This window comes from Micropterus dolomieu, linkage group LG17 (assembly GCF_021292245.1).
Source record: "Micropterus dolomieu isolate WLL.071019.BEF.003 ecotype Adirondacks linkage group LG17, ASM2129224v1, whole genome shotgun sequence".
Classification (NCBI taxonomy): domain Eukaryota; kingdom Metazoa; phylum Chordata; class Actinopteri; order Centrarchiformes; family Centrarchidae; genus Micropterus; species Micropterus dolomieu.
Window position 1 is genome coordinate 343,953 of NC_060166.1, and position 12,198 is coordinate 356,150.

The 12,198-nt window shown below is 41.1% G+C and overlaps 1 protein-coding gene across 2 annotated transcripts in view; it reads left to right on the forward strand.

The window, feature by feature from the left end:
* Positions 1-925: 925 nt before the first annotated feature.
* bnc1 (basonuclin 1) overlaps positions 926-12,198 on the forward strand; it is a 54,119-nt gene continuing 42,846 nt past the window's right edge. The window contains exon 1 of one of the 2 annotated variants that reach the window (XM_046074410.1): positions 926-1,078. In XM_046074410.1, the coding sequence (XP_045930366.1) occupies positions 1,070-1,078 (9 nt within the window). In that variant the 5' untranslated portion in view covers positions 926-1,069. The remainder of the gene's footprint in view (positions 1,079-12,198) is intronic. The other variant, XM_046074411.1, reaches the window with a different exon arrangement.

The window sequence follows — 12,198 nt, forward strand, 5'->3', positions numbered from 1 at the left end:
AAAAGTGCAGTTCTGGTTCTCTCAGGCTCAGATAGGAGCCTGGTCTTGTTAGTAAACAAGCTGAAAATAGCGGCCCAGAGGCGTTGCCAAGACGGCTCCCAAGTCGTATGACTTGCCTATAAACACTTTGGTATTATATATCTGCATTCCGCCTAGTATTACTCGCTGTATCATTTTAAACAGTGACCAACTTAATATACACTCTATTATATATATATATATATATATATATATATTATATATAACATTGCACTGGTCATTGAGGTGCCACGAAAATAGGACCCAAAGAGTACTACAGCAATGCTAGCAGCTCTGTGAGGCTATGCTTAGGCACAGTGGTGGTTTTAGCTAAATGCTAATGTCAGCATGCTAACATGCTTACAATGATAGTGCTGACATACTGATTTTAACCATCTGTTTGGCATTTGGACATGCTAACATTTGCTAATAAGCACTAAACACAAAGTACATCTGAAGCAGATGGAAATGGCATTAGTTTAGCAGATATCTGGTTATAGACCAAAGTGTGGGACAAATTAAACTCTTGAGTAAAAGTGTGTACAATTCAGTCTGAGAGAAGTATGAATTTCTTTAAAAATAAATGGCTATACATTTCACTTTAAACAACAAATGTCAAACTATGGTGGCACTACAGAGGGAAATAGAACAACCACAGGCAGTAGGATTCATACTCTGGGGACCATGAATCTGTTTCAATACATCCAATGGTTGAGCAGTTCTATGCTTCAAATACATTTCCTTGTTGGAAAAGTATTTTCCAAGTTTTCTCCATGTGACATGAATGCAGCATCTGGCCTAATGTCACCTCAGTAATGAAGGCGGAGCCTGAACTGTCACTTTGCCAATCACCTGAGTTGGTGATGAGATGCAGGTGCTAAATACCAGAGCTGCCTTTGCAAAGCTGTGGCTGGCTTTTAGATGGTGAACTCTGCAATTCCAGTTTGTAGTCAACATCAAATCTGTTTGAGGCCTCTTTGAGTGTATTGTCACAAAACTGCTCTTCTGAATCAGCTCTGGAAGTGCCAGGAGTCAACATCCTTAATGAGAAATGCCATTGGTGAGTCATGCAATAAATTACAGTCAAAACTAATATTTTAAAATATTCTGCGTGTGTGTGTTTGTTTTGGATAACAATGGAGCTCTATGGCACAGTGGAAAAAGATATCTCAGAATTTGGATAAACAATAAATACTTGTTAGCAGGATACATTCATTGTCGATTTGGAGAATAGAATATCACCATACACATATTTTAAGTAATGATTTAGAATGGACGGAGGGCTTTACTTATGTTTTTCTCATTTGGGGGCCCTGGTTCAGTTCAATAAATAATTTTTTCATGTTCACATTACCTGTGGCCAGAAACTGGCTTATCCGGGTAACTTAAGGAGTAACTTTGTGACGTCAGGTGTAACTTCCCGATTAACCCGTACTACGAAAGGTGGACAGGTTTTAACCAAAGTCTGTTGCCATGGCAATTTATGCTGCATCTTTAAACTGCTGCGAGCAGGTTTTGTTCGTAGTTAACTTGAGGTTCCCTGTATTTGTGGGCTACACACCACATCTGTACTCAGTGTTAATGATGTGAAGTAGGCTATGATACACACCACTTGATAAAATATTTTTAGATTTCATCCTGACTTGTTCCACTGTGGTTGCAGCTGAAATTAAGTTATTTTTAACACAACAGCAATCCGTTCAGACAGCGAGCCCTGCAGCCTCTGATTTTAGAGATGAGATCTTAATTAATTAACGGGACTGTTTCCTCACTGCTAAATCCAATCGCAGAGTCTAATATAACTTTCCACTGCATGCATAATACACGGCAGAGGTGTGTGTGTGTGCGTGTGTGTGATGTTGCGGCCTTACAAAGTGAAGTTTCTCTCATAAATGTGTGACTATAATGTCAGAGAATAAGTTTAATGCTTGTAGATTAATTTTGGATTATTACCCCTCTCCGCTGGCAAACTGTAAATATAAACAGTAAACTGTTCTACATTCTCTCTCTCAAACTCATCTACATTCTTCTACATTCTGTAAATGAAGTCTAAACACTCAAGTTTAGTGCTAGAACCATAGCTGCCCTTAAGTGTGATGAAAATATAATCAGGTGTTTGACTTGTGTGCTCATGAACAATCTACTGATTGTTTAGCAAAGTGGTAAAGTAGGATTTTGTCTGTGATGCACAAATTTTCAATTGCTGATTAGCAAGTCTGTGTTCAATGTGCCAAGGACTAATGGCAAATAATGCCCTTATTGCCAACAAAGAGAGCAATGGCTGATATTTTAGGTCAGTGACTAATTTTAAGAAACTGGTCACTAAAACATTGTTTTTGAACACAAACACTGAGCCTTTTTGTGCACACACACATGTCCAACAAATATATATTGCCTACAGTCTCAGACACCAACCAGCATTATATGCTGGGACACTAACCTGCCCCAGATGGTTGTGTTTGTTGGTTAGCTTAATAAGTTTATTCAATTTAAATTTAAGGACACGCACCAGGTACACTTAAAGGGGTACTCCAGCATTTTAGTACTGGACTTGTGTAAAGTTACGGACTTTAGATTCAGAAAGATGTCAGAAAGATTTGACAAATTGATTAAATCAAAGCTTCACAGGCTAGTAGTACCGCAGTCCCCATGACGAGTAAACTGATAAACTTGGTGGAGTGCACCTTTTTAAAATAAAGTGAGATACTAAAGGCATTATCACAGGGATCTTCTGAAAGACAAGGGCCTTAAGACTGACTGTTTTCAAATTCAAACAAATCAGGTTACCACTAATTACTTTCTTCACACACAAATACTTTTAGCACACCAGACTCTCTGGGCAATCATGGTGATCCTTCCTTAACTGCTTTGGACTACATATACAAAACCATAAGAATGTTAATCATGCTTTTGTTGTTATTAGAAAATATTGTAGGGTAAACAAATAATATGCGTTGTGAGTGAATGTTTTGTAGATATGTTCAAGATGAACGTTTTGAGGCTTAAAAAAATCCTGGGTTGGCTGAGGAGTACATGAAGGCAGCAGGAGACCTACATCACTTTTGCTAGCCTTAAACTATCACCAGTGTTGTTGCAGTCAAAGCTGCAGACCTGCACAGCCAGAGCGTAGGAGAGCAGAGAGTGAATATTTCAGCATGGTTGGAGGCATTGGTGGTGTCAGTGTGAGTGGTGGGATGAAGGTGTGTGTGTGTGTGTGTGCGCGCATCTGTGTGTGTTTGGGTGTTTGGGTGTTGGGGGGGGGGGGGGGGGGGGTGCTGTAGCAGATAGCATCTGGTGGTGAGGCAGGGAGGCGGTGGTGGTTGGTGGGGGCCCAGGGTGCAGCCCGTGGCAGCTCCCCTTCCCGTACCAGCCTCTAGAAGGGAGCTGCCTGTCTGTCGCACCCTGATTTATACACGGCTAATGTCAGAGGAAAGCAATGTGGAAACTGTGGCATAAACACCAAATACCGGCAGAGTTTAGAGATTGTGATTCAGTGTCTGGGAGGATTGCTCCTCCAACACAGCTATGCTTGCTGCTTCACTGTGTGGCTCAGAAGCACATGTGGACACACACACACACACACACACACACACACACACACACACACACACACACACACTGATATACACCAACATTCTCCAGTTCTTAGGGCTTATCTCAACAGTGACCTACGGCTTGCATTTTTCAGGGCAATTTCTCGCTTGCTCCCTTCCCTTTTTCTGCCTCTTGTGTTATCAGCTCTTGTTCTGCTCTTTGAATTAAAGGTTCCATATATCATGCAAAACCAGACTGTTGTTATCACCTCAAATTGGTGGGTTTTGTGACTGCGTTCCTGGCAATGTGTAGCCTACTTGGTTAGCTGTCCAAAATGGCTGACCTTCCAACACGTGTGAGAGTAGAGCTTCTTATTGATACATCCTTTTCTTTTGTATGTTTGAGAGAGCGAATGTGTGTGAACCTACAAGCTACACAGCTGCCTTTTGTGTGTTTGCTGCTTATTGTGCAAGGCTGCACTGAGGCCCTGAGTACAGCAAACCAGGCAACGAGTTCTCCAAGCATCTGAAACATTAATGCAGAAACCCGATTAGCCATGCCATCACAGGCCTCCTGCTCCTTGCCTATTGATTTTCCTTCCGTTCGCCCTCCCCCTTCAAAAAGCCGGGAGGGGAGTCTCTTAAGAGCCAGAGCACCTCTCCTCCTCTCCCAGGCCTCCTCTGGTCCGGGCCTTCTCACCGATCCAGCCCTGCTGATTTCTACTGAGAATTTGGAGGGGCTATAGACTTCTGACGATAACCCTAGGTGCTGTAGGAGAGGGCTGGGGGATGGAGGATATAGATGTGGTTTGTGGGGGCTGTGGTGGGCGCTCAAGTCAGTCAGTCTGTGAGCTGTAGTGATCATGGAGGGCTGAAACGGGCTGATCAGTATGCCGGGGTGGAGAAGTGTACACTCCTGAGAGAGACGCTGTGTAATCAGAGATGAAAGTTGTTCAGGGTCTGGTCAGCTTGACTCTCCCTCTCCCCATCCACTGACCTGGAGCGCTTTCACTGAAGGGAGAGATGAACATCTCTGATGGCTTAGCCTAGAGACATGGTCTATCCATACAGTTGTCTAGCTCCACACTGTTGATCAGGGAACTTGGCTGAAGTTCCCTGGCAAATAACGTGCATTGAGAATGTAAACTAGGACCCCTAGGAATTTTTTTAGGAAAAGTAACTACAGGGTGAAACTTAACTTTTTTCTGGCTGAACATACTGTACATATCGTTGGCCAGGCTTGAGTAAAAGGCATCAGGCCTTGTCAAAATTTTGGATCTATTGATTTGAAGAAATTTGTAGCCTGTTGATCAGGGTAATAGAAAGCTGAAGGCCTGGCATCACATCTGGGCTAGCAATGTCATCTCTCATTGGGGTTTTCTTTCCCCGGCCTTTCTGAAAAAGTTGAGCATGTTCTTGGTGGTAACTATCCATTTTCAAAACAAATGAATATCTACAATTGTACTCGCTATTAGAATTTAAAGCCTTTCTGATTGTAGCATGTCAGCACACAAACTATACAAAAGAGGAACATTTTTGTATTGCCTTTACCTTTTCATTGCTATTTATCCACACTTTTTTTTTTCATAGTTAAACATTTTAGCTATAATTTCTGCTTGTTAAAACATGTGGATGGTATTTAGCCCTCTATGTACATTCTCATAGCTCACCACTACTGGTGACGTTCAACCCGCAGTAATCTTGGGCTGTGGGAAATGGCATTCGTTAAAGGCTGCTAATAGATGTGTACTTTATTTATCCTGAGGGAAATTCAACAGGAATAACAGGAATATAAAAAATGCACCAATCAATATTTTTAAATTTATAGTAGATCAAACGATTGTGTGTAAAATGAAAGGGGTTGCTTTGTAGTGATGAACGCACAGAGAACTATCACTAATTCTGCAGCTCCCCTTAGTTCTATGGTTCAGCGGGTTTGTTCACTCTCACCGCTCTCATCAGTGTAGCTTCCAGCACCAGGTAGCAGTTTGCAGTGAAAAAGCTCTGACATACCCATAGTAGTCTGCCTGCCCAGCACCAAACAACAGACAGACAGTAACTAGCTGGTCAACATAGCAGAGTAAATTGAGGAGTTGGTGGAGACCAAAACAGAACTTAAAGAAAAGAAAATATGGGACATGTGACTCAAAATGAATACTAATGTTGCTCTAAGCCTGCTAGATATCTAAATAGGCATATTAGCTATATCAATTTTATGTTTCAAATATGTGCGTGTGTGTGTGTGTTGAGTTCAGTGCGAGTTTTGCGCCCAAGTGGCCAAAAAACCTCCCCAATTGATTAGTGCTGCTTTAAATAAAGATATTTATGTTTTTTAACAATGGAGGGAAAAGCATGAAATTTTGTTATGTGGTAGTTACGTTGTTAGGGTTAAGTTATGTTGTAGGGCTTTTATCCTTTTTTTTTAATTTTATTTATTTATTTTTTTTTAGCAATTTGTGATTTTGAATGAGGCTTTCCTACTTAAGAACCTGGAAGTTCTAATTTCCCTCTTTATGGCACTTTCATCTGTTTTGATAAAAATGTATTCAGCTGTTACAGATGATAGTTGGCTATAAGCAGATCCACTACCAACTACACATCGAGACTTAACTTTTCTGCAACTTAAAATCAATACTTGGCCATACTGTGGCAAGGGACATCAGTGCCTTTGGAAATATTGAAATCTGTGTTCAGTATAATTTGGTATTGTTGAAGACAATCATACCCTGCGGTGCAAAATATCCTCTTGGTATTTTGATTGTGTACTTACCCAGATGAAATCATGTAGGAGTTACCGCCTCTGCTTAAGGTTCTTCCAACCAGTCCAATGCGTGGCCTTACGTCCTTTGTGCTTCCAAACTGCACCGCTGCATCTTTAGAAGAAGCAAAAAAAGAGATGAAACAAAAGTGGATATGACCCAAAACTGACAGTGCCAGAATACTTTAAATGGCATCAAGATCAAATGGATGGTAGGAGAGAATTTTGAGTCATTTCAAGCATTTCTTTTCCTGTATAGAACAGGTTATGGCTACCAAAGATTAGGCCCCTGAAGTTTGTGCATACATATGACTGTGACAATGACTAGACAGATAACTGGGCAAAAGCACTGTGGATTTGTCTGGTTGCTATTGTCTCATGTCAAACAGACTGTGTGTAGGAGTGTGAAAGTAGTTGTTACTTGCCTCATGAACATGATACACACTCTGCAGAGGGCTCTACATGACTAGAACAGCACTACCTGGTAGGAACGACGTCCATTCCCATATTTCTGTTGCAGAGTTAATAGTGAAAACAGTAAAGCCGTTCTTTCATACATATATATCTCAGACAATTTCCGAAGAATTAGGTCTGAACATTGTCTGTATGGCCTTCCACACATGTAGCACACAATAGAAGATTGTCTGTGCAGGGTAAAGTAACGTTCGGTTCATCTGATTCAGACATTTGTGTTCACATTCATGATCAGGTAATGTCAGGAAATGATCAGGGTAGCAGTTCATGTGTGAATATGACTTAAGACTGATCAAGAGTCTGATAAGAATGTGTTGGGAGAGTGTTTAGGAGAATGTTTCTGTGTATGTGTGTGAGTATGGTAGGAAGGAAAGCAGCCAGGGAAAACCTGGGTTAAAATATCATTGCTCCAGGCATAATCGCTGTTAAATAGGTTGTTGACATACACAGTTGACTGGGTGCAAATATCTTATTTGGCCAATTATTTCCTTTGCTGAGGTGGTGTGGCTAGATGAGAAGTGTAAGTGAGGATTCAACAGAGACGGAGGGAGGAACCCTCTCCTGTGCAGTGTTAATGGAGTTACCAGATGTGTTTAAAATGAAAAGGAGCACTGGGTGGCCTGCCACATGTCCAACGTGGGAATGTGTATGCGTGTGGATCTTGGTGGGTGTGTATGAGCATGTGTAAGCATATCTTTGTGCGTGACCATGTCTATGTGTGTACAGGTGTACGGGGAGGCTCTAGTGTTTAGTGGACCACCCCAGGGCGCTAGTCACCACGACCTCCTCCTCCCCTTGTACCACCTACACACAATGGCAGAGAGGGTAACAGCTTCCAATGTACTGGAAAATGATACAATGATCGATGATGCTTGGCAGAGCCTAATGACTCACTGCAAAAGTTGCTGTTATCTGTGTTTGCATTCCATCTGTTTCTAGGACTGATAAATGAATAAAAGCGGGATGTTGTGAGTGTTATGCACTACAGTAGACAGAAGTCCATTGCAGGCCAGAATGGATATGTGCATGAGATCTGAGTGCTTTCTTTGATTGTCTGATAGTGTGTGTGATTCCCCAGTAGTGAGTGATAGCTGTAGAAAAGCCTCCCCCAACCCCTAGGCTGCAGGCCCCTCCTGCTCTAATCAATGACACGTTAAGCTGGCAGGCTTTTGAAGTGAGGGGTTCCAGAGGGTGCTGTGGGGGTGAACGGTAGGGGTGTGTGTGTGGGGGGCAAAGGAGTTGAGGGGTATTGATGATGTGCGGCGATGGGACACAAGGGAGAAAAGAGAGGGAGGGAGGGATAAAGAGAGTCCAGAGGCAGGCTTTAGGTGGGGGGGGTGGGGGGGGGGTTGACAAGGAGCAAAAGCCAGTCTGGAACTCATCACATGAACTGGAGTGACTGGAAGGCTGGCTGATGGCTAACCCTGATGGGTCCCAACAGCTCATGCTTAAACCCGTCACCATACAAACATCCCACCATGTGTTTTCTTTTCCTACTCAACCTGTTTAACTCTTTTTGTCTTGTAAAGATAGAGCCAGCATTGATCCAAGGTATTGGAAGTAACATAATTGGTGCATGGATTGTTTACTGGCAAAGCTTTTTTCCAGTCCAGGTAGTGCTACATTCTTGTACTGCACAGATCATAGTTTGGTAGTCAGGGTGGATGGTGGACAGCTCAGGACTGGGGTTCACATCTGGAGCACTACAACATTTTGCTTACAGTTAGGAATAAATACTGATTACTGGTACTTTGCTAGGATTAGGGAAATATTTTGGTCTAAAGTCTGGTGTTTTAATGAGCCATCCATCCAACCTTGCTTTTTTCTGGAATTTGTCACTTTATTATAATGTCACATGACTTCACTACACTCCCATGATAACTATGGACGTCGTGATAACTTTGGCTGTTAAAGGGGTTTGTCGTCTTTGTCAAAACAGCATTATACACGTAATGTGTTCAGTATTATCTTAAAACAAAGGGGAAGGTTTACAACATGGATTATTTTAATATTGTGAAATCTTACCATTTTTATCCAAATATTGTACTGATATAACCATTTTATTGTTAGCAGGTTGACATATTGTTTCCAAAATATTACAATCTTACTATTTAGTTTTTACCCATTGCACATCTTTAAATGTGTTTTTTCCATTATTACCCTTTCTTTTAATTTTAACCAGATATACCCACTGTTTCCCAAGCTATTACCAGTTATTACTTTGGTAATTATGTTTGAATTATTAGTTCTGTTATAACAATATTACCCCACTAATACCATGTTATTACCGAGCTGTGATGTGAAATGCTACCAAAAAGATTTTGCCAGGATAATCTTTCTAAATAACTAAATAATTTCATCAGAATTAAGTGTTTGTTGCTATAACACTGATTTCGACCACAAGGGGCTAAAGTGCGACCCTACCCCATGTTTTAAATAGGACTAACCATTCACAGTAGCCACGCACTCCAAATGCCTTTTGAAAACATGAAAAAGTCCAGATTTTCCAGTTTCTTTTAATAGAGCTTATTTACAGTAATTCATACCAAAATCACACCTAAACACATCCAAATGTCATACTATACAGTCTTGCCAACTAATGATCTATAAGGAAATACATTCAACAGGACCTGTTGGCAAAAAATAGGCCTATTTTTTTATTAAAGGTGTGTGTGTGTGTGTGTGTGTATGTGTATGTAATGTAGCTACAGAGGACTTTACTGTTGGAATGACATGTGCAGACAACATAAGGGGCACTATTAATATATGACAGCATAAGCAGGTTAGTACTAAATGCTCTGGTTGATATTAAAGCCTAATAAGTTACAGTGCAATCGTTTTGTCAAGATTATAGCAGCTGGATTGGTGTGATTCACCGTGCGGCTCTGACATTACCTGAATCCATATGTATGCTTAATCTTTCTTGTTGCTTTCCGGGTGATTTCTCTATTGTGTTGTATTGATGTATGAGTGTTTTCTTTAACGATTTACTTTAGCCTAATTATCAGAGAGGCTGCTGTAAATCATTTCAACATTTCCAAGCGCACAGTAATGTCACAGCAAATATTGTTAAGCAGCAAAATTAAAGCACTATAGGGCTTGATAGGACAGATTGAGGAAACTCTCCAGAAGAAACAATTTCATTCAACTTTCAGCTTCTGAAATACATGTTTAGATGATCTGATGGAGCACAGTATTCATCAAGAGATCAGTTTTTCAAGTTGATTTGAGGGTCTGAATTCTGAAGCCATGCGGAAGTAACTTAAGCCTGCATTCAATCGAATGGCCAGCAGGGGGCGGCGACTCTGATTGCAAAAACAACTCCGGTCCTATTAGAAATAATGATAAAAGGACCCTAATTCTCACCTGATTTATTCCCCCAGTAAATACTTTCCTAATGAGTTTGGGGTCACGTGATAGTTTCAAGTCTTCTTCAACACAGCACGATGTTGATTTAGTAAATTATGGTGCCATTTAGAGGAAAATAGACCATAAAGCAGCTTATGCTTTAGGGCGGGACTACCCTGTGATTGACAAGTTGCTACCATGGCGACCTGTCAATGAATGGATGAACTTACCCTAAAAATTATATTTTTTAGATTAATTAAAAATAAAGCTGAAATAAAGACAGAAATATAACTGTCCCTTCGCTAAGCCAAGCCCCCCAAGTTACTGTCCGACAAACTGTCAGACCTGTCGGAGTTAACACGACGCTGCCTCTGTCTATTACTGCACTCCCTGGAGAAATATTGTCTAATTTTTAGAAAAAGTGATCTCAGAAAGAAGCAGACAGTTTTCCAGTTGCATTTTGCATTTGAAGGTTTTATTCAGGCTGTCAAACTGATGTGAATAAATAAAGACAGAAGCTAAAGCTCAACAGTTACCAATCACAGAGTAAAAGTGAACCACTGTATTACCTGACTATTGAGAAAGATGAGAATGATATCAAGGATCAGCACTGTTCCTGTACTGCTGGGTAACGTTAGATCTCTGTTCACTTTTACAATCACTAAAAAGCGGAACAGTAGAGCTTTATAATGTTACATTCAGTAGGAAGTTAGCTAGTGTTAGCTAACTAACATTACATTAGGAACAATCCACAGCCTACGTTTTGCTGTGAGGTTTAGTCTCTTCATATAAGCAGAGTAAAAGCATAGGAACTTGATTTCATGAATATGAGACTCTCAAAATCAAAATACATGTTTACTTTTTGAATACGGTACTGCTATTGATATTTAAAATCAGAATCTGTTTGTATATTGAATTCCTGCGCTGGAGAGATGTGATGAATCAGAAACAAAATAAATCCATTTTGCTGGTAAAATGTCCTTGGTCTGTTTCCCTCCCCAATCCTCCCTCCCCTTCTCTCCATCTCTCAAAAAAACAGAAGGGTATGTCACAGAGGAGAATGTTATAGGATATTTTGTGTGCTTTTTGTAACTCAGCTAAGCTTTAGTTTGAAGTGCAAGTGTGTAGTTTTGTGTGTGGTTTTGGAAATGTGTGTGTGTGTGTGTGTGTGTGTGCTCATTTGTGCGTAAGTGTATGTATTTTAGGTTACATCTGTGTGCCTGTGTGTATTTATGGATACTATACCTGCATGTATTTTTGTGTGCAAATGTGTGTGACTATGGATCTGTGTGTAATATCGTGTCTGTGTGAATGCCACGTGACTGTGTGTGTGTGTGCACCCCTGTATGGATATGTACTTTTTGCTCTTGTGAATGCGTGTTTCTGTGTGTGTGTGTGTTTGTGTATGTGCTGCGGAGCCCTGAGAACTTGGCAGCGTGTCAGCGGTGTGCTCCAGCAGTGAGGGGGAGCTGCTGTGTTTCTCTACCCTGTACTGGATCCCCTTTCAGCCTGACACAATCCCACAATCCCACAGCTCTGAGCTCTCAGCTGCAGCCTCCACAGCACCAGCGCTAACCCACCGTGCTCTTATACCCACCCAGATCAGTTTCAGCACACCAGGATCTGGCCGCTGTCAGCGTCTGCAGTAGTGCTCCAGCACTCTCAATTGTACAGTCATTTTGGTGGAAAGGAGCCTATGTGTCTGTTGTTACAGTAATACCATATTGAAATATCCTGATTTCTAGATCATATTAATCAGTGACACTACGCTTGTCCACAATGACTTACTATTGTAATTACAGCATCAGTAGATTTTCTCACTTACTCATGGTACCTAACCATGCAGATAATTTGGTTTTGTTTGTCCAGGTTTTGAGATATGTCTTTGAGATGTCTGCCTCCACCTCAGTACAATAGAGGCACAATACAAATTTCATTTGTAGGTGCTGAGCATAACTGCCCTACATTGCTTTACAATTGCATAAAATGTAGGAGATACAGAAGAACTACAGAGGTTGGGTGGCCGTGGCTCAGGAGGTAGAGCGGGTTGCCTGTTGATCGGCGGTT